The sequence below is a fragment of the Pseudoliparis swirei genome, chromosome 17 (genome assembly GCF_029220125.1).
Source record: "Pseudoliparis swirei isolate HS2019 ecotype Mariana Trench chromosome 17, NWPU_hadal_v1, whole genome shotgun sequence".
Taxonomy (NCBI): domain Eukaryota; kingdom Metazoa; phylum Chordata; class Actinopteri; order Perciformes; family Liparidae; genus Pseudoliparis; species Pseudoliparis swirei.
Window position 1 is genome coordinate 23462123 of NC_079404.1, and position 24432 is coordinate 23486554.

At 39.9% G+C, this 24432-nt stretch overlaps 2 protein-coding genes across 2 annotated transcripts in view; both read left to right on the top strand.

Annotated features, from left to right (window-relative positions):
- The window catches only part of LOC130207272 (1-phosphatidylinositol 4,5-bisphosphate phosphodiesterase beta-1-like), a 24673-nt gene extending 7469 nt beyond the window's left edge, over nt 1–17204 (top strand). The window contains 24 exon segments of the mRNA XM_056435793.1: nt 127–290; nt 1605–1751; nt 2374–2531; nt 2899–2981; nt 3105–3189; nt 3761–3926; nt 5066–5154; nt 6229–6319; nt 6537–6621; nt 7537–7661; nt 8333–8487; nt 9618–9785; nt 9890–9989; nt 10513–10617; nt 11352–11464; nt 11597–11750; nt 12002–12055; nt 12769–12946; nt 13028–13160; nt 13738–13814; nt 14556–14645; nt 14738–14795; nt 14927–15013; nt 15156–17204. Of these exon segments, the coding sequence (XP_056291768.1) occupies nt 127–290; nt 1605–1751; nt 2374–2531; nt 2899–2981; nt 3105–3189; nt 3761–3926; nt 5066–5154; nt 6229–6319; nt 6537–6621; nt 7537–7661; nt 8333–8487; nt 9618–9785; nt 9890–9989; nt 10513–10617; nt 11352–11464; nt 11597–11750; nt 12002–12055; nt 12769–12946; nt 13028–13160; nt 13738–13814; nt 14556–14645; nt 14738–14795; nt 14927–15013; nt 15156–15308 (2818 nt within the window). The 3' untranslated portion in view covers nt 15309–17204.
- A 1569-nt stretch (nt 17205–18773) lies between these two features.
- Nucleotides 18774–23967, top strand: napba (N-ethylmaleimide-sensitive factor attachment protein, beta a). Its single transcript, XM_056435792.1, has 10 exons — nt 18774–18968; nt 20530–20609; nt 20799–20915; nt 21108–21154; nt 21236–21313; nt 21438–21493; nt 21791–21875; nt 22036–22140; nt 22262–22330; nt 22979–23967. The coding sequence occupies exons 1-10, from the start codon at nt 18871–18873 to the stop codon at nt 23129–23131; spliced, it is 888 nt and encodes a 295-aa protein (XP_056291767.1). The 5' UTR covers nt 18774–18870; the 3' UTR covers nt 23132–23967.
- The last annotated feature ends 465 nt before the right edge of the window (nt 23968–24432 follow it).

Below are 24432 nucleotides of genomic sequence, written 5' to 3' on the forward strand. Positions count from 1 at the left end.
TATATATACATACAGTGTATATATATACATATATGTATATATGTATATGTGTGTATATATATATATGTATATATATGTGTATATGTGTGTATATGTGTGTATGAATGTGTTGTTGTGTGTCCGTAGAGGGTGGGGAGACGGGACGCTCTCATTGGACCAGATGACGGAGTTCATCAACAACAAGCAGAGAGACCCGAGACTCAACGAGATCCTGTACCCCCCCCTGAGACCCCACCAGACCCTCAGCCTCATGGGCCGGTACCAACAGGACCAGAAGCAGCTGGAGCAAGGTGCACACACACACACACACATGGACACACACACACACACATGGACACACACACACATATTCACACACACATGGACACACACACACACATGGACACACACACACACATGGACACACACACACATGGACACACACACACATGGACACACACACACACACATGGACACACACACACATGGACACACACACACACATGGACACACACACACACACATGGACACACACACACATGGACACACACACACATGGACACACACACACACATGGACACACACATGGATACACACACACATAAATGGACACACAAACACACACATGGACAAACACACACACACGGACACACACACACATACATGTACACACAAACACACACATGGACACACAAACACATACATGGACACACAAACACACAAACACACACACACATGGACACACAAACACATACATGGACACACAAACACACACATGGATACACACACACATACATGGACACACAAACACACACATGGACACACACACACATGGACAAACACACACACACATGGACACACAAACACACAAACACACACACACACACACGGACACACAAACACATACATGGACACACAAACACACACATGGATACACACACACATACATGGACACACAAACACACACATGGACACACACACACACACACTGTCTGGAGGAGACTTGCTATTCTTTCCTCTCGTCCTCTTAAATAACTCGAAGCCTCCAGCCAGTCAGCTGCGTCTTCCACATCCCATAATACTCTCAACCCGCCCACACGCCCCTCAGAGGGGGGGGGACGGGGGGACACGTCACATTGATATGTTTTAATATTATGAGACTGAACTTTTATTTCAATTGAACAGGCTGTATAGTTTCACATCTAAATATATATAGGAGTCTTAAAGGGACAGTACATATATATAATAATTATAATGCATTGTATCAGGTCAAGTATCATAGAGCTTTATTATTGCTGGACTCAGTTCCTGTAGACATTATAATATGTATATTCATGCTTTTCCATAACTGTTATAATGTAATATAATGTGAATATAAGAGTTATTTTTTTGGTAACATTTTTCAAATAAATCATTAAAATACACAATAATTAAATTTTACTTCAATTAAATTTAATTAAAGTGAGAAATGATTGTCATGCATAATAAAAAGAGAACAACGTTCATCATAAGTCATTATAAAATGCTTTATAATATTATATATATATATATTATTATCATATTATAACAAATATGAGTTGCATCACGTGACGTTTCTGGCGTTGATGGCGTTCTTCCCCCCGTAGGCGTCATCACGCTGCAGGCGCTGTCCAGCTACCTGTCCAGTGACGAGAACGGCGTCATCCCCCCGGAGAAGCTCGACCAATCAGAAGACATGAGCTTCCCGCTGTCGCATTACATCATCAACTCGTCACATAACACCTACCTGACAGGTACGGGGAGCTCCGGCTCTTCAGAGGGCCTTTGTGAGCGGCTGACCGGAGATCAGAGAAAATCATACACACTACCGTTCAAAAGGTTTGGGGTCACGTGGAAATATCCTTATTTTTCAAAGTAACGCACTGTTTTTCAATGAAAATCACATTAAATTAATCATAAATACTCTCTCTACATAGTTAATGTGTAAATGACATCTGGTGGTTAATGAAGTCTCTACAGAGGTGTGTAGAGGCCCATCTCCATGTTATAGTGGTACATTGTGTTATCGCCTTAGAAGACTAGCGGAGTGGTAGAAAACCATTGAATAAACTTTTCATGTGAGCGCAGCTGAAAACAGTTATGCTGCTGAGAGAAGCTATAAAACTGGCCTTCCTTTGAGCCACAAGAAGAACATCATTAATATTTACAATACAAATCATTATTTACAACCTTGTCAATGTCTTGACTCGATTTTATATTAATTTTGCAATTAATTTAATAAATAAAAGTGAGTTTTCCTGGGAAACGTGAAGTTGTGTGGGCGACCCCAGCCCTCTGAGCGGCGGTGTGATCTCCTTGGTGAGCAGAGTGGATGATGTCGTTGTTCTGACCCGTGTCCCGTGTCGGCGCCTGCAGCCGGGCAGCTGGCCGGCAGCTCCTCGGTGGAGATGTACCGCCAGGTGCTGCTGGCCGGCTGCCGCTGCGTGGAGCTGGACGTGTGGAAGGGCCGCACGGCGGAGGAGGAGCCGGTCATCACGCACGGCTTCACCATGACCTCCGAGATCCCCTTCAAGGTGGGCGCGCGCGCGTGTGTGTGTGGGCACGTGTGTGACTGTGTTTGAGTGTGCATGTGTGTGTGTGTGTGTGACTGTGTTTGTGTGTGTGTGTGTGTGTGTTTGTGTGTGTGTGGTTGTGTGTGTGTGTGGTTGTGTGTGTGTGTGTGTGTGTTGTTGAAAGTCTACGTGTATCTAGTGCTGAGAACTCCTCATCTCATTTTGTTGACGCTGAACTGTCGCCGACTCGTGTGACATCACATGAGACAAATGATCAGATTGTGTGCAGCTTCCTCACGAGGCTTCACACACACACACACATGCACACACACACATTATGCAACATAGTAGTACTAGTTTGTTTGTTTGTTTGTTTGTTTGTTTTCAGGAAGTGATTGAAGCGATTGCAGAGTGTGCCTTCAAGACGTCTCCTTTCCCTGTCATCCTCTCCTTTGAGAACCACGTGGACTCGTACGAATCTGTCTTTATGGATTTATTGATTTATGTGATGCATATAGATCACAATGTAACATGTTTATCTATCTATCTATTGATACATCCATCCATCCACTCCTCTCTCTCTCTCTCTCTCAGTTTGAAGCAGCAGGCAAAAATGGCTGAATATTGTCAATCTATTTTCGGAGATGCTCTGTTGATTGACCCTCTGGACAAATACCCTGTGAGTAACACACACACACACACACACACACACACACACACACACACACACACACACACACACACACACACACACACACAGATGTAACATTTGCTTGATTGAGTTGATTATAGAGTTTGAAAATCATCTATTTCCATTCTTTACTCTAAAAACATGTCCTATTTATATATCTATATATCTAGATATATAAATACATACATATATATATAAATACATATATATATATTGTAGAGTTAGGAAACAGCGAGGCAGTAGACGTAGTTGCAGTCGAGGTAGTTTACTCCAACTCCACATAACATGTACAATACTTGTGCATCAAGATAGCAGCGTGACAACAACCCCCTTCCGGAAACGGAAGCCCTAGACTAAATAACCCGCCACTCTTAAAGGCACAGTAGCTCTTAGGTGAATGTCTCTCACCGTCTGTATGTGGGTCACCACAATATATACATATACATATATATATATAAATATATATACATATATATATATATATATATGAGGAGAAAACCCCAATATTTCCTTTTAATTCCCATGTAAAGTTTCCATCTTTTGAATATTGTGTGTGTAGCTGGATTCCGGCGTGCCGCTGCCCAGTCCTCAGGAGCTGATCGGCAAGATCCTCATCAAGAACAAGAAATCTCACAAACCGTCCAACAACACGGACACCAAACGACTGACGGACCAACCGGCCAATCAGAGCAACGAACCAGTGTCTCCTAGCAACAACACGGGAGGTAAGACACAAAGACAAAAAAGGACTTTTTTTCTCCTCCTTCTTCTAGAAAATCCTCGCAAGGACCCGATGGCTGGAGAATATATTATGATGACCCAAAGAGCGCTCAGGCGTCCATACCTGAGCGCTAATTGGAGGTCCTCTCCAAATATGAGTCACCGCCAAATTAGCTCAAGTTTGAAGGAAAAAAAAGGTACTCCAGCGCTGGCCCTGAGGATATTTACAGGGATTCAGACAATTTGTACATATTTATTGAATAAAGCAAAGGAGAAAGAGAGAAGAATTTAGCGTCAGGGTTGAAAATGTGACCGATATCTCACGTTTAATGAAAAGGACGGCAATTAACAGAGTTTTTCTGACTGTAGCCTTTTTAAAAACGTATTTATTTGAATTCGCAACATGAAAGTCACCAAAAATGGAACGATGCAGCGATTCGTTGTGTCCTTAGAAGTGTCTCACGAACGCGTGACGCCACGCCGTGTCTCGGTAATGAGCCGGACATCCCAGAATAAGCTAATCAAGCAGCAGGTGGCCTTCTTGACACGTCTGATGTGAGAAAAACCAGCAGGTCGCACACAGAGAGCCGACGGGTCGCCGACTTCATTTTATTTGTATGTGTGCCCGAAGAATGACGTCGTGCACACTGACAGAAAGTTTTGTGTAAGTTTCAGATTTCTTTTACCAGTTTCGGAGCTCTACAGCCACTTTTTTACAGGCCTTCGTGTCACGTAACAGGCCTCCGTGTCACGTGACAGTTCTTCGTGTGACATGACAAGCTTTCGGGTGTCTCTTGACAAGCCTACGTGCCACGTGACAGACCTCCGTGTCACGTAACAGGCCTTCGTGTCACGTAACAGGCCTTCGTGTCACTTAACAGACCTCCGTGTCACGTGACAGGCCTTCGTGTCACGTAACAGGCCTTCGTGTCACGTAACAGGCCTTCGTGTCACGTAACAGGCCTTCGTGTCACGTGACAGGCCTCCGTTCTTTATTCCTAGTGAGAGTTCAAACCTGGCAGCTGAACTTACACAGCCAGCTTTTTTGTTTTTGTTGTTGTTTTTTACTACTCTTTGATGGTTGGAAGAGAAAGAAGAAGAGAGACGATGAGGATGAAGACTTGTCTAACTTTAATTTTAACAGAGCTCGAGGCTGAGAGTGAGGAAGAGGATGATGACGACGATGATGATGGTAAAAAGGTCAGTGGTGACGTCATAGGAAGCTGAGGGGCGGTCTCCTCCCCCACACACTGCTGTCACCATTTGTTGTTGTTGTTTACAAGTGTTTCATTGTTTTTATTTATTCTTCATGCCATTGTCACTGTGAAACTTCTATACCCCTTAATGTTGTTGTTGTTGTTAACTCGAGCTGCCATCCGTGCTTTGTTGTTGCTGTTCCGCAGTGCGTTGCTGTCGTCGTTGTTGTTTATTCCTGATGTGTATTGATGCTGCTATCTCATCACGGGGGTTACAAAAATATAAGATTTGGTGTAGCCGTCGTCTTTTTCGTGCTCTCCCTACCCACAATGCAACTTGGCCACAGAAAATGATTTTTTTTCTATCTCCAGGTCGGACGCCGAAACCGTCGCTGACTCAAGTGACATCACATGAGGCAATTGTATGCAGCAGAAGACGCTAGGGGCTTTATATATATATATATATATATATATATATATATATACATATACATATATGTATATATATATATTCACATATTAAGCAATATAGTGCTCCACAAGACTTCCCCAAAAGGAAACAAATTTTGATGTGTTTAATAACATTTCTTAGTTATTATATTTATATGTATACAATATATACTGTATATATATATGTATATAATATTATTATATTTTTATATTATTATTATATAGTTATATATATATATTTGTATTATATACATATGTATATAATATGATTATACTTTTCACATTAAAATTATTCAATATTTTAATGTGTTAAATAGGCATATATAACACAAAACAAGACACAATCTGGTAGAACAAAGAAGCGGACTGTTTGTAAAATAGTGTGTGTGTGTGTGTGTGTGTGTGTGTGTCTGTGAGTGTGTCATGTTTTTTTGTTGGTATTTCTGCTCACTGCTTTTCTGTCACTACGTGCTGAGATCTCCTGTCTCCAGCTAGTCGTACAGAAGCATAACGATGATCGATGTGTGTCTGTTGAACATGTTCCTTCCCGACGTCTCGTCCTCTATACGTGTTATTTGAAATAAAAGATGTGAAATGTTAAAACCTTTAAACGTTAAAACCTTTAAACGTTAAAACCTTTAAACGTTGCTCCTCGGTTCAGGGCTCTGCGGAGGCGGTGGCCACGGAGGAGATGTCAACGCTGGTGAACTACGTCCAGCCCACCAAGTTCAACTCCTTCGAAGCATCCAAGAGTAAGAACACACACACACACACACACACACACACACACGCTCATTGGGCCTCGTGCAACAGCGACGCTTTGCCAAATGTATTTTATACTATCTCTTAATTATCTGTGAAGAGAAAGGGAAGAAAAAAACATGTGTGTTTCTGTGTGTGTGTGTGTGTGTATCTCTGTGTGTATGTATGTGTGTGTGTGTGCGTGTGCGTGTGTGTGTGTGTGTGTAGAGGCAGCTCGGTTTTTCACCATGTCGTCCTTCGTGGAGACCAAGGCTCTGGAGCTCCTCACCAAGTCACCGGTGGAGTTTGTGGAGTATCCTTGGCAACGGTTACCACGGGGCCAACGCCATGGCAACCGCTTCCACGCGTCCTCTTCCTCTTTTTATGCTTTTTTTCTTTTCATGCATCAATCTCCAAAAAATGTGTCCCAGTTAATTTCACTATGTTTAGAGATCTGTGGTCCAGTACATTAAATACATACATGATGTAATAAGTATATTATGATGTACTTATTATTTCAATACATGAGTGTAAATATGATTTGAGAGACAACATACATGTCAGAATGGTCGACTCGTTCTCAAAATGATTGTTTATGAAGCTATTTATGAGGGTTACAAGTGAGAATTACATTTTCATTCATCTTTATCTAATTATATTGAGGGTTACTTCATTAATAAGAATTTCGGGTAAGAATATATAAGCATTATGCTCTTCAGTCACATTGTATACTTAATTTTTTCGAGGCTTTACTCATTGTATTGTATTTGACTGAATATATATGAATATATAAATATATATACATATATATATATATATATATAAATATATATACAGGTATATATATATTAATATGTATAGTATATATATTAGAATATACATGTATATTAATATATATATATATATATATTATATCATTTATATATTTATATTTTATAGACTGCATATAAATAAATTAATACATATAAATATATATATATAAATATTAATATATATACATGTAAATCTATTCAGACATATATGTATTATATTATATATAAGTATATTATTATATATATTTGTAAACATATAATATGATACAATATATATATTATATACATATATATTAATATATATATATATATATTTATACATATTAAAAAATATATATTTTGGTAAATATTTGACCCCCCCATTGTGACATATGATGTCACCGACCCTGTGATGGTTCTTAACCTCCACTCACCAGATATAATAAGACCCAGTTGAGTCGTATCTACCCCAAAGGAACCCGAGTGGACTCGTCTAACTTCATGCCGCAGCTCTTCTGGAACGCCGGCTGCCAGCTGGTGGCGCTCAACTACCAAACCATCGGTGAGTGAAGGTGTGTCTGCAGGTAACCGGTTGTTTATTTATGAAGCAGAATATTGTTGTGAATTCTCATTGTTAGTTAAATACGACATTTTCTCACTTTTTCATGTTGACTTCACAAAATGTTTGGTCCTGGAAATTTGGTTTAAAGTTCTGGAAATCCATTTGGTCTCTCTCTCTCTCTCTCTCCCTCACTCTCTCCCCCTCACTCTCTCTCCATCCCGCTCCCTCACTCCCTCTCACTCCCTCTTTCTTCTCTCTCCCTCTCCGTCTCTCCCCCCTCTCTCTCTCCCTCCCTCTCTCTCCCTCACTCACTCCCCCTCTCTCTCTCCCTCACTCTCTCTCCATCCCTCTCACTCCCTCTTTCTTCTCTCTCCCTCTCTCTCTCTCTCTCTCTCCCTCCCTCACTCTCACCCTCTCCCTCCCTCTCCCTCACTCACTTGCTTTCCTTCTCTTTCTCTCCATCCTCCTACCTCTCTCTCTCTCATTCTCTCTCTCTCTCTCCCACCTCTATGCTTTGAAATTCTCAGATTCTGTATCCATAGGTATTCACTCGATGTGTGTTCATGTCGGTGTGTAAGTGCTGCCCGTGTGTTCATGTCTGTGTCGGTGTGTAAGTGCTGCCCGTGTGTTCATGTCGGTGTCGGTGTGTAAGTGCTGCCCGTGTGTTACAGACCTGTCCATGCAGCTGAACCTCTTCATGTTCGAGTACAACGGGCGCAGCGGCTACCGGCTGAAGCCGGAGTTCATGAGGCGGCCGGACAAACACTTTGACCCCTTCACGGAGAACACGGTGGACGGCATCGTGGCCAACACGCTGTCCGTGAAGGTCGCGACCTTTACTTTGAAGAATAATAATGTATCTTCATTGATCCCACTGTGGGGAAATTATGCTCTGTATAAATATATATATATATATATATATATATATATAAATGTATATATATTATTTATATATACATTAATATACATTTAATAAATATCCATAAATATAGACATAATATAGATATAGTTACATATATATTTATTTATATAAATAAATATACTTATATGTATAAATAAATATATGTAAATATACAAATGTATATATTTAAATAAATAAATGAATATATATAATGTAAACTGTCCCTGTCATATATATATATATATATATATATATATATACCTGTATGTATATACATAAATATATATATTATATACAGGACTGTCTCAGAAAATTAGAATATTGTGATGAAGTTCTTTATTTTCTGTAATGCAATTAAAAAAACAAAAATGTCATGCATTCTGGATTCATTACAAATCAACTGCAATATTGCAAGCCTTTTATTCTTTTAATATTGCTGATTATGTCTTACAGCTTAAGAAAACTCAAATATCCTATCTCTAAATATTAGAATATCATGAAAAAGTATACTAGTAGGGTATTAAACAAATCACTTGAATTGTCTAATTAACTCGAAACACCTGCAAGGGTTTCCTGAGCCTTGACAAACACTCAGCTGTTATAAATCTTTTTTTTACTTGGTCTGAGGAAATATTAAAATTTTATGAGATAGGATTTTAGAGTTTTCTTAAGCTGTAAGCCATAATCAGCAATATTAAAAGAATAAAAGGCTTGCAATATTTCAGTTGATATGTAATGAATCCAGAATGCATGACATTTTTGTTTTTTAAATTGCATTACAGAAAATAAAGAACTTTATCACAATATTCTAATTTTCTGAGACAGTCCTGTATATACATAATTATATAAATGTATACATAATATAGATATAGATAAATATGGATACATAAATATAAATAAATATATAAAATATAAATTATATAAATAAATGTATATATAATGTAAAATGTCTCTCCTGTCATATATATATATATAAAAATACATATATATATATATATATATATATAAATACATATATCCTTTGACTGTCCGTTTCCACGCCTCCGTGTCTTCAGGTGATCTCCGGTCAGTTCCTGACGGAGCGGCGGGTGGGCGTGTACGTGGAGGTCGACATGTTTGGACTTCCTGCGGACACCAGGAGGAAAGCGCTGAAGACCAAAACCTCTCAGAACAACAACGCCATCAACCCGGTGTGGGACGAGGAGCCCATCGTCTTCAAGAAGGTGAGAAGAGAAGGCATTCAGTCTGAAATTATATTAATAATCTGGTTGACCCCACGACCTCTTACCCCATGACCTCTGACCCCACGCTGTGACCACTCTGACAGGTGATCCTCCCAACTTTGGCCTCTCTGAGAATCGCCGCTTTTGAGGAAGGAGGGAAGTTTATTGGCCATCGGATTATTCCACTCACTGCCATACGACCAGGTAAAGCTATAGTATTTAATTACATATTCTATGGCCTGCTTTTTATCTTTTTTGTTCATTTATTTTTCTTAATTGTTTTATTATACTGTAGTATTTAATTACATATTCTATGGCCTGCTTTTAAAAATATTTTCTGTTTATTTATTTTTCTTATATTCTATGGCCTGCTTTAACAAAAATATATTATTTATTTTTTGTTTAATTATTGTTCTTATTTTATATGGCCTGCTTTTAAAACTTTTTTTAATTTAAAAAAATGTTTCTGTAGTATTTAATTCCATATTCTATAGCCTGCTTACATTTTTTTCTGTTTATTTATTTGATTTTTTTCATGCTTTTTATTGTGCAAATGCAACTCTATGCTAAACTGAATCTAATTGTCTTTCCTCCGAGCTCCTCATTTCTTTCTTTTCTATTTTCTTTATTGTTTTAATGCCCTTTCTATTTCTGTCGTTACGTGGTTGATGACATCATCGCCGTTCACCCCGAGTGACGTAACTTCCGACTGCGTGCCTTCCTGCAGGTTATCGTTACATCAGCCTGAGGAACGAGAAGAACCAATGTCTGACTCTCCCGGCCGTGTTCGTCCACATCGAGGTCAAAGACTACGTCCCCGACACCTTCGCAGGTCCCTCTTAATATATTATAATATATATATAATATATCATATATTTATGTTCACAAACACCTGCTCAGGATCATGAATATTCATGATCTCAATAGAATAAACCTTTCCTGGTTTGAATGTTGACATCCTATATTAAAACACGGCACGATGCACATACTTAATAACAATAATGATAATAATAAGAATGATAATCATTTTAATAATAATAACAACAATAATAATTAGAATTATATAATATTTATAATTATAGTTTGTAGATCTATGTATTTAGTTGTGATTTTTGTATGTATTTTATTCTATTCAATGTTTTGTACTACCTGCACCTTGAGTCTGAAATGAAAGTGTGATTTATTGAATAATAATAATAATAATAATGATGATAGTAATAATAATAATGATAATGATAATAATTCTTACAATAATACTGATAATAATAATAATAATAACAATAATAACAATAATAATGATAATAATAATAATAATAAGGGAGATGAAATATACTGCAATATAATTATTGATCCATTAATGTTATTTTCTTTATTTTTGAGTCAATCATTTCAAAATAACATCATTTATTTGAAGATTGTATTGTATTAATTCATATTTTCTCTCTGAGAAAGTACTCAAGTACCTCAAAAGGACCCCTAAGTGCAGTACTTGTGCCGTACTACTACTACTACTACTATTACTATTACTACTACTACTACTAAAGTTCTGACCCGGTTCCTCTCCAGATGTGATCGAGGCGCTGTCCAACCCGATCCGCTACGTCAACCTCCTGGAGCAGAGGTCCAAACAGCTGGCGGCTCTGACTCTGGAGGACGTGGACGAGGACACACAGCCCGAGGTCTCTCTCTCTCTCTCTCTCTCTCCCTCTCTCTCTCTCTCTCTCTCTCTCTCTCTCTCTCTCTCTCTCTCTCTCTCTCTCTCTCTCTCTCTCTCTCTCTCTCTTAACTCTGGTTGTGTGGTCGTCTCTCAGGACGAGGCGGACAGCTGTGGTGCTGAGCGTAAGATGGAAGTGAAGTCGCCGCCGCTGGAGAACGGCCTCAGCCCGGCCTCCTGCCCCGCAGGCCACGCCCCCGTCGCCACGACGCCCAAAGCTTCCGCAACCAATCAGCAAGCGGCAGCGACAGGTACAGCAACCCCATCTCGCGAAACGAAGACGCTCTGCAGGGAGTGTGTGTGCAGTACATGTTGAAGTTACTACGGGAACCTTCAGTTCAGGGGCCCTCTGGCGACCCCTGTGGTCTCACGTGGTAGTGCTTTCAGAGCAGCGACGATTATACATCGAGTCTGTCTCATATCGATCATATTTAGATCTGGTGCTGATCTTACTGTTGTTGTTGTTGTTGTTGTTGTTCTTTATGTCTTCTGTGCATTTCAGAGGCAGCAAAGCCTGCAGCGAAGAGTGAAGATCTGGTGTTAAGTGTTCTGATAGGTCAGTGTTTGCGCGTCGCTTTGAAATCCAACGTGTGCAATTAATCAATTATGAATAATTAAAGCTGAATATAAATTAATAACATAGTGAAGTCAAACATATGGACTTGTCTGTGGTTAGAGATGTAGTTGTTATAATTTATCTATAATATAAAAAATAAACTAAAGTTCTGCTTGTGTAACTTGTAGCAACGTTTGTGTGTTAATTTATTAAAAGTTAGATTACTTCTTTTTTCTCCTTTTTCTCTCCTTTCTTTAAAAGAAACGTATAACATTAAAATTAAGATGAATTAAATCACATATCATAAATGACAGCAGTTAATTATGAATAATTAAAGCTCAATATAGATTAATAATATAGTTATAGATTACTTCTTTTTTAATGTTTTTCTTATCCTTTGTTTAATCCTTTTAAATCCTTTTCTTCTTCTTTTTTATCTTTTTTTATCTTAAAAAAGAAAGAAAGCTCGATGACTTATTTCAAAGAAACGTATAACATCAAAATGAATTAAATTAAATATGACAGCAATCAAGTATGACGAATTAAAGCTGAATATAAATCAATAATATTGTCTGTGGTGACAGATGTTCTTGTTTTGAGTTTCATATTTTCAGTTGTGATAATCTATTAATATTTTTTTAAATAGTTAATAAAATCCCGTTTCATGAATAATGGCATCAGGGCGGTTCTGAACTGAATGTACCGTGTGCCAGACGTGCCGGTGTGCGCCGTGGAGGTGCTGCAGCAGTCCAAGCTCTACCTGAAGGAGCAGCGGCGCCAGTTCAAGGAGCTGAAGGAGCTGGCGCGGCGCCACCAGAAGAAGACCTCCGAGCTGCTGCGGGGCGCCGGCAGCAAGTACAAGAAGGCGGCCCGGCAGAGCGGCAAGACCAGGTCCCCCGCCCGTCCCGTCGCTCTGATATCCATGTTGTTGTTGTTGTTGTTGTTGTTTACGGGCCCCGCCGTGTTCTCCAGGGCCTCGCGCCCGGACGGCGAGGAAGACGAGCGCCTCCAGAAGCTGAAGGACGAGCAGCAGCAGCAGCTTCTGGCTCTGAGGCAGCAGCAGTGCAACAGCCAGAGGGACCTACAGGGGGAGCACATCAACATGGTAGACCGGGACCAGGACCAGGACCCAGAGCAGGACCAGGACCTAAAGCAGGACCAGGACCTAGAGCAGGACCAGGACCCAGAGCAGGACCAGGACCCAGACCTAGAGCCAGACCCAGACCAGACCAGACCCAGACCTAGAGCCAGACCCAGACCAGACCAGACCTAGAGCCAGACCCAGACCCAGACCTAGAGCCAGACCCAGACCAGACCTAGACCTAGGGCCAGATCCAGACCAGACCCAGACCCAGACCTAGAGCCAGACCCAGACCACACCCAGACCTAGAGCCAGACCCAGACCAGACCCAGACCGAGAGCCAGATCCAGGACAGACCCAGACCGAGAGCCAGACCCAGACCAAGTCCAGACCCAGATCCCAACCCCGACCCAGACCACGAGCCAGACCCACGAAACATTGGTGTCATCAGTATTTGGTTTACCTCAGTTAAAGCCGTTCTGTTGCATGCAGTTTCTTTGAGAAAGGAAGTTTAAATTAAAATACTTTAATAAAACGATAAGTTCCTCAGAATGATGTAAATAACTTAATAACGTTATTATAAACCTCCGTTTGTCTCCAGCTGACGGAGCGACTGAGCGCTCTGGCCGAGGAGAGTCACAGCGGCCAGATGAAGAATCTCAAAGACATCTGTGACAAGTGAGTTACATCACGGAGTTAAAGAAACATCATGCCCTCTCTTAAAGAGACAGCGCCCCTCTCTTAAAGAGACAGCGTCCCTCTCTTAAAGAGACTGCGCCCCTCTCTTAATGAGAAAGCACCTCTCTCTTAAAGAGATAGCACCCATCTCTTAAAGAGTCAGCACCCCTCTTAAAGAGACAGTGCCCCTCTCTTAAAGAGACAGCACCTCTCTCTTAAAGAGACTGCGCCCCTCTCTTAATGAGAAAGCGCCCCACTCTTAAAGAGACAGTGCCCCTCTCTTAAAGAGACAGCACAACCTCTCTTAAAGAGACTGCGCCCCACTCTTAAAGAGACACCCCCTCTCTCTTAAAGAGACTGCGCCCCTCTCTTAAAGAGACACCCCTCTGTTAAAGAGATAGCGCCCCTCTCTTAAAGAGACAGCGCTCTCTTCCAAAGGGACAACAAGCACTTTCCTCCCTTCACAGCTAGGATGTGCACAGGTGATCGACGCTCTCAAACATAGGAATAACACATGAACTACCTTAAACACACATTTAAAGTAAATTATGAAAAATGGACACAATGAAATCGGTAAGATATATGACATAATACATGCTACATATGCACTCTCCAGAGAGTTATTTCCTTTCTAATTTAAACTCTAAGTAAGTATAAGGATATCTTTAAAGTCAGCCATTGAGCATTGTTTGTCTTATTTTCTTTTCTTCTCATGAACCCTCCCCTGATGTTTTTCCGTAGGGAGAAGAAAGAGTTGAAGAGGCAGATGGATCGAAGGAGAACGGAGAAGATCAACCAAGCCAAGACCAAAGAGAAGCATCTGGCTGAGGAGTACGATCCATATCACACACACATATCCTACATATGGCCACCGGCTGCAGCGCCTTCATCCAGACCTCATGACTCTGACTCTTTGTTCTCAGGGAGAAAAATGAGATCAACAAGTCCTTCGTCAACGAAGTCGTCCAGAACATAAAGCGGGTGAGGGCGAGGAATCTGTCACGGGATTCACTCTGAGGGGTCGTTCTATGGTTCTGAAGGTCTGTCTGTCTATCCGTCTTCATGTCTGTCTGTCTGCCTGTCTGTCTGCCTGTCTGTCTTCATCTCCCCAGCTAGAGGAGACTCAGGCGAAGCGTCATGACCAGCTGGTGGAGCAGCACAACGAGCTCCTTCAGGGGATCCAGGACCAGAAACCAAAGGTACCAATCTCCTGTTCTGGGTCATGAAGAGATGGATTATCATTCTTTGATTCATTGTATTTGGCTGGTGGCAGAAAGCATCGAGTTACCTGAAGCCACCTGTCAATCAATGTCCAGCAAAACCTGCCATGTGTTCCTCCAGCTGCAAGCAGCCGTGGAGGCCGAGTTCCAGGAGAAGTTCCAGTGTTTGCCCGGAGAGATTCAAGACTTCCTGCAGGACAGAAAGACAGAGGTCAGAGGTCACAGCAGGTCACGGCCCTCGACCCCACATGAAGCTCTCTCAGAGGAGGACTGAGGAGGAGGAGGAGAAGGAGGAGGACTGATGAGGAGGAGGAAGAGTGGAGTGAGCCCAGAAAGGGGACAAGGGACCAGGACACGAGGAAGTAAGAGAGGAAACATTGATGGAAGAGAGGAGATCTCAAGATCATGAAGACTGTTACTTTTCGTTTCTATGGACGACGCTTTCTTGCTTTCAATGCATGAACGTTTAATAAGAACCATTTAGTCTTATTTACCGTCATAAGACAGTTATTCTGACAGACAACTGAAACCTAACAGGCTGTACTGCATGACAGCCCTCAATCTATCTATCTATCTATCTATCTACCTATCTATCTATCCATCTATCTATCTACCTATCTATCTACCTACCTACCTATCTATCTATCTATCTCTATCTATCTACCTACCTATCTATCTATCTATCCATCTCTATCTATCTATCTATCTACCTACCTTTCTATCTATATATCTATCTATCTATCTCTATCTATCTATCTACCTACCTTTCTATCTACCTACCTATCTATCTATCTATCTATCTATCTACCTACCTTTCTATCTATCTATCGATCTACCTACCTTTCTATCTATCGACCTACCTTTCTATATATCTATCTATCTATCTACAGTCTGTGCAGTGAACATATTACTTTATATGTACTTTATACTTCATATACACACATAGACGTTACTCAATGGGTTGTATCTTCATATTTGCCGTCGTGGCTCTGACAACGTCAACAACCACAATAACAGCTTCACTCAGAAAGAGCAGCTCGGTATTTGGACGTTTGCTCAAGGGCACTTTGGTGGCTTTAATAACTTCTTTCACATTTTACCCCACTCAGATTTATACACCACATCATGCTCGTCTAAAATTGGCAAAATACGACTATATATATATATATATATATATATATATATATATATATTATTGCATAGTATAACAACACATGAAGACACACACATACACGCATACACACATACACACATACATACCACAGCCTAGTGTGAATACAGTCATGGGTTTATGTTTCTATTGTCATGTAATATTTCCAGAATCGTAAAATATTTTAAAAGCTCATTTTCTGATTATTTATGAGTATGTTGACAAAATGTGATCGCAGAGGACCAATATCTGTCATTTTTATTTTATATGATTTATATGCTGCCACTGGATCATGTATTGAGTCCTCAAATTGTTTTGTTATTATTATTATCATATATATTTATATTTAAATACATCATAGCATGGCAGGATGCACCTGGTGGGACGACCCGGGCCTCAAAGTCTGCCGCCGCTGCATGATTAAGTTATTTAGATGTGAAAGTTATCTAACTGATGATCTGATTGTTTTATTTATTTATTTATTGTTACTTTCACGGTAATTAAGAATCTAGAAACATGAATCATCAAAGTCTACCTTTTATTTATTTGTAACAACGTTAAAAATGAACCTCGCTCGTCGCTCTTCTGTGCAAAGTGATCTTCCAAGAAAAATATTATTATTATTAATAATATATCTTTTTTCTTTTTTTTTGTCCGCTGTGTTCGGCAACCGCTTCTTCAAATGTAAACCCCGTGTTTATTGAGATTGAACAACCTTGACCTCTGACCTCTTGAAGGCAGCTTGCACTGCTCACGTCAGAGCGCCTCGCTATTCTGTTATAATGATATATGACATCTGTTCAAAAACATCTGTTGGAAAGCGATGTTTCAAGTGTTTCTCCTTGTGGAACGCGGCCCTCGCTCTAGCGATGACACCGGGCATGCTCTTATTGTCTTGGATTTCTCCGCCAGTGTGAATTTTTTCTCGGTTTCACTGAATGTTATTTTAAGACCAGTTGAAAAATAATAAAAGAAATAATGTTTGATCGAAGAAAAAAATAAATACAAATCTTCCCTGAATTTTATTTATTTTATTTATTTTATTTATTTTATTTATTTTATTTATTTTATTTATTTTATTTAATTTAATTTATTTAATTTATTTTATTTATTGTATTTATTGTATTTATTTTATATATTTTATATATTTTTTCCATATTTTCAGTTTATCGCTGTTGTTTTTTTGAGACGATGCACCGACGAGGAGGAAGGAGCATGAGAGGAGGTAATGGCTGCATTGCACAAGGACTTTGAGCACGATGGCGTGGGCATCCACGGAGAGGCCGGGCGCTGTGGGGGAGGAAGGTGGAAGTAGGAGGAGGAAGGTGGAGGAGGCCTTTCAAGCTGAGAGACGCTCTGTGGTTATTTTTTGTTGGTCAATGATGAATATTTATCGCATATGTTGAACACGTTTTTGTATTTTCTTTTTGTGTATGACTCATCAATTTATTTTTCTTGGCAGTGCAATATTTTTTTCACTGTTTCATATATTATATTTAATAATCCATGTTAAGCTCCCTAATGGAGCATTTGGGTTTTTGGGCTCAATTTTTATTCCTACTCACGATAACAAGGTTTCTAAATATACCAAATATGTCCCTAACAATGTGTTTAAACTCTTAGATGTTGTCAGTCTAAAGTAACTGTACAGCTAATAGATGTAGAGCTCCATTAATACTATCAGATGATAACAGATAACGATAAATATCAGGTGACCAAAGCTCTTATAAACCAGCAGTACACCCATACGGCCGCCTGGGGGCAGCAGAAACAAGCTGTACATTAAAAACAACGCCATGTTGTCACCGTTTGGTCCTTTTTCCGTCTATCTTATGAATTTAACTTCTTATTTTGTTATTTTGGGAGTAAGTCTTTGGGTAAATAACTGCCGCTTTACGACACAATAACAGGGCCCATCCTGCTGCTTAATAACTATGTTTACTTTTTATACATTTCCGTGTTTAGTAGAAGGAATGTGTTTATCTTAATGTAGGTAAACATGAACATTGACTTCAATGTACAGATACAAAAATGTTTAAAATAGTGTCAACAACACAATGAAATGCACAATAGTTTAATGATAGAGCGTGCAACGGGTTAACGTAGTATTATTAATGCAACAAGTTACTTTATCTAAATGAGGTAGTTGTATTAGCCCATAAACAACTTGCTTATATTAATATTGACTGTGATGTTATTTAAGCTACATGTTAAACAAAAGTCTGTTTCAACTTTTTACTTCTAAAACGTGAATATTGTCCCCCTAATAATATCCAGTGTTTGGTTTGTCCCTTTTGGGCTTCTGTAGAAACAATGGTGACCATTTTTTTCAGGTAAATATACACAATACACTCCGTCCCTTTACGTACCATATTTTAATATGTATTTGATCCCTAAGGAATGCAGGGAAGCGAAACTATTCACATTTCCTTTGACATCAACTTTGAACCAGATGGGTGCATTTCCTCCCGTCTCCGGCAGGTGGCGACGAACCGCGAACGACCCTCTCCTTCTCGCTCGCCGTAGAAGAAGAGCCCGCAGTCTCCCAGCATCAGCACCAGCAGAAAGCGTCTCTCTCTCTCTCTCTCTCTCTCCTCCTCCTCCTCCTCCTCCTCCGCTCCAGCTCCAGCTCTCCGTCCACTGCGGAACATCGGCCCGCCTCTGCCTCTCGATTCCCGGCTTCGCCATGGACAACTCGGGCAAGGAGAAGGAGGCCATGCAGCTCATGGCCGAGGCCGACAAGAAGGTCAAGGCGTCCGGATCCTTCCTCGGGGGGATGTTCGGGTAAAGGATGACTCTCATTCCCTCTCTCTGTTTACCTCCTTTCTCTCTTTCCCCCCCTCTTGTATCTGTGTGTGTGGGGGGAGAAGGGGGAGGAGGGAGGGGGGCGGTGCTGCATGCACGCGCGCGGCCTATCAAAGCCCGTTTAAGGGCTTCACGGTTAAATCGTTATAATAATAATCCATACTGCGTTTTCTCCGGTGCCCAAATAACGAGCTGCGGAGGCCGGATCAAACCTTTTTATTATTATATTTTACACATATATATAGATATATAGATATATAATGACATATAGTCTGTGAACATCCATCCGCTGGATGCTGAATTTATTATAAGGATTTTCATGGCGTCTTTCTTTACGGCCAAAATGTATTGAGAAGAAGAAAAAAACGGATGAACAAAAAAAGAAAGAAAAAGAGAGCTGTCGTCCTCGCAGGGGCCCTCCTCTCTCCGTGTCGCGGCCTCCTCGCGCCGAGAGAGGGGACGGGACATGTGCACCCATGGGTGCTGCGGCGGGTGTTCTTTAGGGGAGGCGGGGAGAGCGGCGCAGTGACGCGGGGCGCGGGACCGGCGCGGCGGGGATGCGGGGGTTGTGTGTTTTTATTTTTTGTATTCTTCTTCTTTTTTCTTTTTGTGTGTGCGCGCGCACTTGTATGAGTGTGTGTACGCGGATAGGCTGCATGTTGGCCTCCGTGTGTGTGGGCGGGGCCATGTTTACATGTTAAAAGGGAAACAATGTAATATAAACATGATGTAATCGATAAAGAGATACATAGATTTATTGATTGATCTATCAACTTGCAGACTCAGGATATTGATCGGTCGAGGTCTCTTTTAGACGTATTGAAATGAGAGTGCTGCATAGCTGCATTATGCTTATAGTTATTTACACATGATTTAATCTGGAACTATTTTGACAATCAATTCAACATTTACCTCTTTTTAAATCAGATGCTTTACAGTTTGTCCAAAGTAATGACATGTGGGGGTTTCGGTTCTTCTTTTTAAACCGTCGTCATGACAAATAATTGAGGAATTTGTCCGCAGATTGATCGATAATGGAAACTTATTTAATGTAATCATTCATGGACAGTGATCCATTCCTATTAACACACAAACAACCAAGAACACTAATAAAACCATAAATATTAAATCTCAGGAGTGCAGCTGTCAAACCGGTTTTCCCACAGGCTGTCAATCAATCAATCAATCAATCAATCAGACAGTGATCCAGTCTGACCAATGTCCTTTATTTATAAATAAAAGCAGCCTTGGCTTGTGAGTTTAGAGTTAACAGAATCTGCATTATAATAAAAAATTATAATAAAATATATATATATATATATATATTTTTTAATAATATATATATATTAAAAAATGTATATTTATATTTTATTAAATAAATGTTAAAATGCATCACAACTTCATGAGCTTGAGGAGGCGAAATAAAAATATACGAATGAATCAAATTTGAATTAACTTTGTTTGTCTGTGCCATCTGTGTGTGTGTGTGTGTGTGTGTGTGGTTGTTTGTGTGTGTGCGTGTGCGTGTGTGTGTTTCTAGGGGAAACCATAAGGTGGAGGATGCCTGTGAAATGTACGCCAGAGCGGCTAACATGTTTAAGATGGCAAAGAACTGGAGTGGTAGGTGACACACACACACACAACCACACACACACACACGCACACAAACACACAAACACACACACACACAACCACACACACACACACGTAAACAAAACAAAATGAGACATGTTTTTGGTCAAGGACAACTAGAGACTGAATGTGTGTGTGTGTGTGTGTGCGTGTGTGTGTGTGTGTGTGTGTGTCTAGCTGCGGGCAACGCGTTCTGTCAGGCCGCTCGGCTCCACATGCAGCTGCAGAACAAACTGGACTCGGCCACCAGCTTCGTCGACGCCGGCAACGCCTACAAGAAGGCCGACCCACAAGGTACACACACACACACACACACACACACACAGCGTGTCTAATTATATCTCATATTGTTTCTCTTTCTTTTTCTTTTAGAATTATTACTCATGCATGAATGTAAAAAGTACTTTAGCTGAAGCTGGCTTTAATGAACTCTTCCTCATGTCCTTCCCTCCTTTCCTCCTTCCTCTCCTGTCTGTCTCCTTTCAGAGGCCATCAACTGTCTAAATCAGGCCATCGACATCTACACCGACATGGTAAGCTCCGCCTCCAACCTCACAGCGGCTCCCTGACGTATAGACAATGATGACGTGTGTGTGTGTGTGTGTGTGTCACAGGGTCGGTTCACCATCGCAGCCAAACACCACATCACCATAGCGGAGGTTTATGAAGCTGAGCTGGTTGATATTGAGAAGGTGTGTGAGGGGGGGGTTTAGGTTTTTCATTCATGTTTTTTGTTAAATATAAATATGTATCTTTGTGCTGACGTGTGCATTTTGTGTGTTTTGTGTGTTTTGTGCGTTGTGTCGTGTCTTTCAGGCCATTGCCCACTACGAGCAGGCCGCAGACTACTACAAGGGAGAAGAGTCTAACAGGTTCATATATAACTCATCATCTATTATTCATTTAAATGAAATATATATAATAATCTAGTTTTTAGGGTTTTGGAAATAATAAGAAAATATTTTTTAGAAATTGTGTTTTATTTCTTCCATCTTTGACTTTTTCCTCAAGGTTCTTAAATTGTGTAAATGATTGAAATTATTGGCGAATTAATGGACGATGACTTTTTTTTATTCACAAGCATACAGTATCGTCTGGTGACCTTTACAGAAGGTCAAAGCTCATCCATCCTCTAAATTATCTTCTTCTTCTTCTGCGTTTTTTTTCAGCTCCGCCAACAAATGTCTGCTGAAGGTCGGACACTACAGCGCTCAGCTGGAGCAGTACCAGAAGGCCATCGAGATCTATGAGCAGGTGACGAGACGAGATGATCTGGGTCGATTGAAACACACGAAAACACAAACAAATTAAAAAATAAAATTAAAAAACATGAAGAAGAAAAAAATACACAAAAACTACGAAATAAACACGAAAAAAAGCACAAAAAAACACTTTTATTTTGTGTGTGTTGCAGGTTGCCATGAACACCATGGACAACCCGCTGCTGAAGTACAACGCCAAAGAGTATTTCTTCAAGGCCTCACTGTGTCACTTCATAGTGGACGAACTGAACGCCAAGGTACACTGTACACACACACACACACACACACACACACACACACACACACACACATACACATACACACACACACACACACAGAGAGAGAGAGAGAAAATTAAAATGTGTGTGTGTGTTGCAGTTGGCCATAGAGAAGTATGAGCAGATGTTTCCAGCCTTCTCAGACTCCAGAGAGCTCAAACTCTTAAAGGTAAATTACTTTTTTCTTCATCATTTTTTCTCACCATTTTATAACATTTTAATTTTTCACAAATTATTGGTGATCAGAAGTTCAAATTAAACACGATACCATGTGAATATTTTATTACGGTCATGTTTGCAACTGGTGAATAAAAGTTGAATAATTTACAAAAAACATGTAAATTCCAAAACATTTCAATATGTCGTAATGAAATGGGAAATACGGCCACATGGTGGAGTCCACAAGGATGATATATATATATATATATATATATATATACAGTATATATACAGTATACGGTTGAGTCCACAAGGATTTAATATATATATATATTAAATATATACATGGTCAAGTATATATATATTTCAATGTATATTTAATATATATATATATACATATATATATATACATATATATATATATTATATATATATATGTGTAAATAAAACCTCTTTGTTTTTTATCCCCTTGTGTGAAGTAAATTCATCTCATTTAATTTTGAGCTTTACTGCAAAATGAACATACATTATTTAAAGTAATTAAAGTAATTATAGAGGAACAAATATTTATTTCCATGTAAACTTTGAGCAATTGTTTTTTGTAAAAAAAAAAAGAAGCAAAACAAATAAAAATTTTAATGACATTTGTGTCCTTCAGAAACTGCTGGACGCCCACGAGGAGCAGAACAGCGAGGCGTTCACCGAGGCCGTGAAGGACTTCGACTCCGTGTCCCGTCTGGACCAATGGCTGACCACCATGCTGCTGCGCATCAAGAAGACCATCCAGGGGGACGCCGGGGACCTGAAATAAGACCCGCCTCCAGAGGGAGGGGAGGCAAGGGGGGGGGGGGTGTAAATTAAATGCAAAGGAAAGGGAGAAAAGGGTTACGATGGGTGGAAGAAAGAAGAGAAACATGGGGGGGGGGGGGGAGTTTACAGTTGTACATATCAGTCTGCATGTGACCCCCCATCCAGCATCACCTTTAAACCATCTGTAGACCGTCACATGTCCCTGGTCCTTCAGTATTGTTCCCGTCACACTGGACAGAGAAATAAAAGGTGTGTGTGTGTGAGAGTGTGTGTGTGTGTGTGTATGTGTGTGTCTCCACTGCAGTAAAGTAAACTATTTGATGGGAAAGTGTGTGCTGCTTATATCAGATTAAAGGATATATTATATTTAAAAAAGAACACAAAAAGGGATAAGAATCTTATTTAAGAGATTATAATATGTTATTATGTCGATTCTGAAAATATAATTTATGTTTTATTATTATGGCTCTCAGTGTTACGATTCATCTTAATATTTTAGGTATTAGATCTTCCTTCACTCCCCCCCCCCCCTCGCTCCCATCATCAGTGATGTATCACCCATTGTGATTGGTCGGTTCTTTTGTCTCCTGACCAGCGATTGGTGCAGTTAGCCACCAGTGCTTATTCCCCCCCGGTCCCGTCCCCCGGTCCCGTCCCCCGGTCCCGTACCCCGGTCCCGTCCTCCCCGTCACGGCCTCGTTTGTGCATGTCCGTTGTCATGTTGACGTACTTCTTGTTCTCTGTGTTGTGCTAACGTGTGAAGAACATACATGTACTCTGGTATCATAAATATGTACCTCAGAAACCGAGTTGAAATAAAAAACATCAGCGCAGATATACACGACTTTTCATTTGGTATGAATGTTTATATTTATATATAAAGCCACGGTCAAATCATGACGTCATGGCACTGAGTGACCTCTGATGAAGCGGGCGCCATGAGGTCATGCTGCAGATTGGATCAAATCAAAGCTTGACGCTTAGTTTAAAAAACATATTTAGAGCTTGACTTGTCCCTTTAAAGTGACGATTAGATTAGATTTTAGTTTATTCATTCCCAGAGGGAAATTTCTTGAAGCAGCAGTGAAAAAAAAAGTATTGCTAAAATATAAAAATTAAATTAATAAAGTAAATTAAAAAATAAATAAAATAAATAAATAATAAAACATAATAAATAATAATTAAAAAATTAAAACAATTTATGATAATAATTACAAAATAATTAAAAATTAAATAAGTTCAAAATAATAAAAAAATATGTTTTTCTATTTATTGGGAGTTTTTCCTGATCAGATATGAGGT

Coding starts and splice junctions, on each gene's coding strand:
- napba (XM_056435792.1), top strand. CDS start 18,871: ATGGACAACTCGGGCAAGGAGAAGGAGGCCATGCAGCTCATGGCCGAG. Junction 21,155..21,235: donor TCGACATCTACACCGACATG/GTAAGCTCCGCC, acceptor TGTGTGTCACAG/GGTCGGTTCACCATCGCAGC. Junction 22,331..22,978: donor GAGAGCTCAAACTCTTAAAG/GTAAATTACTTT, acceptor TGTGTCCTTCAG/AAACTGCTGGACGCCCACGA.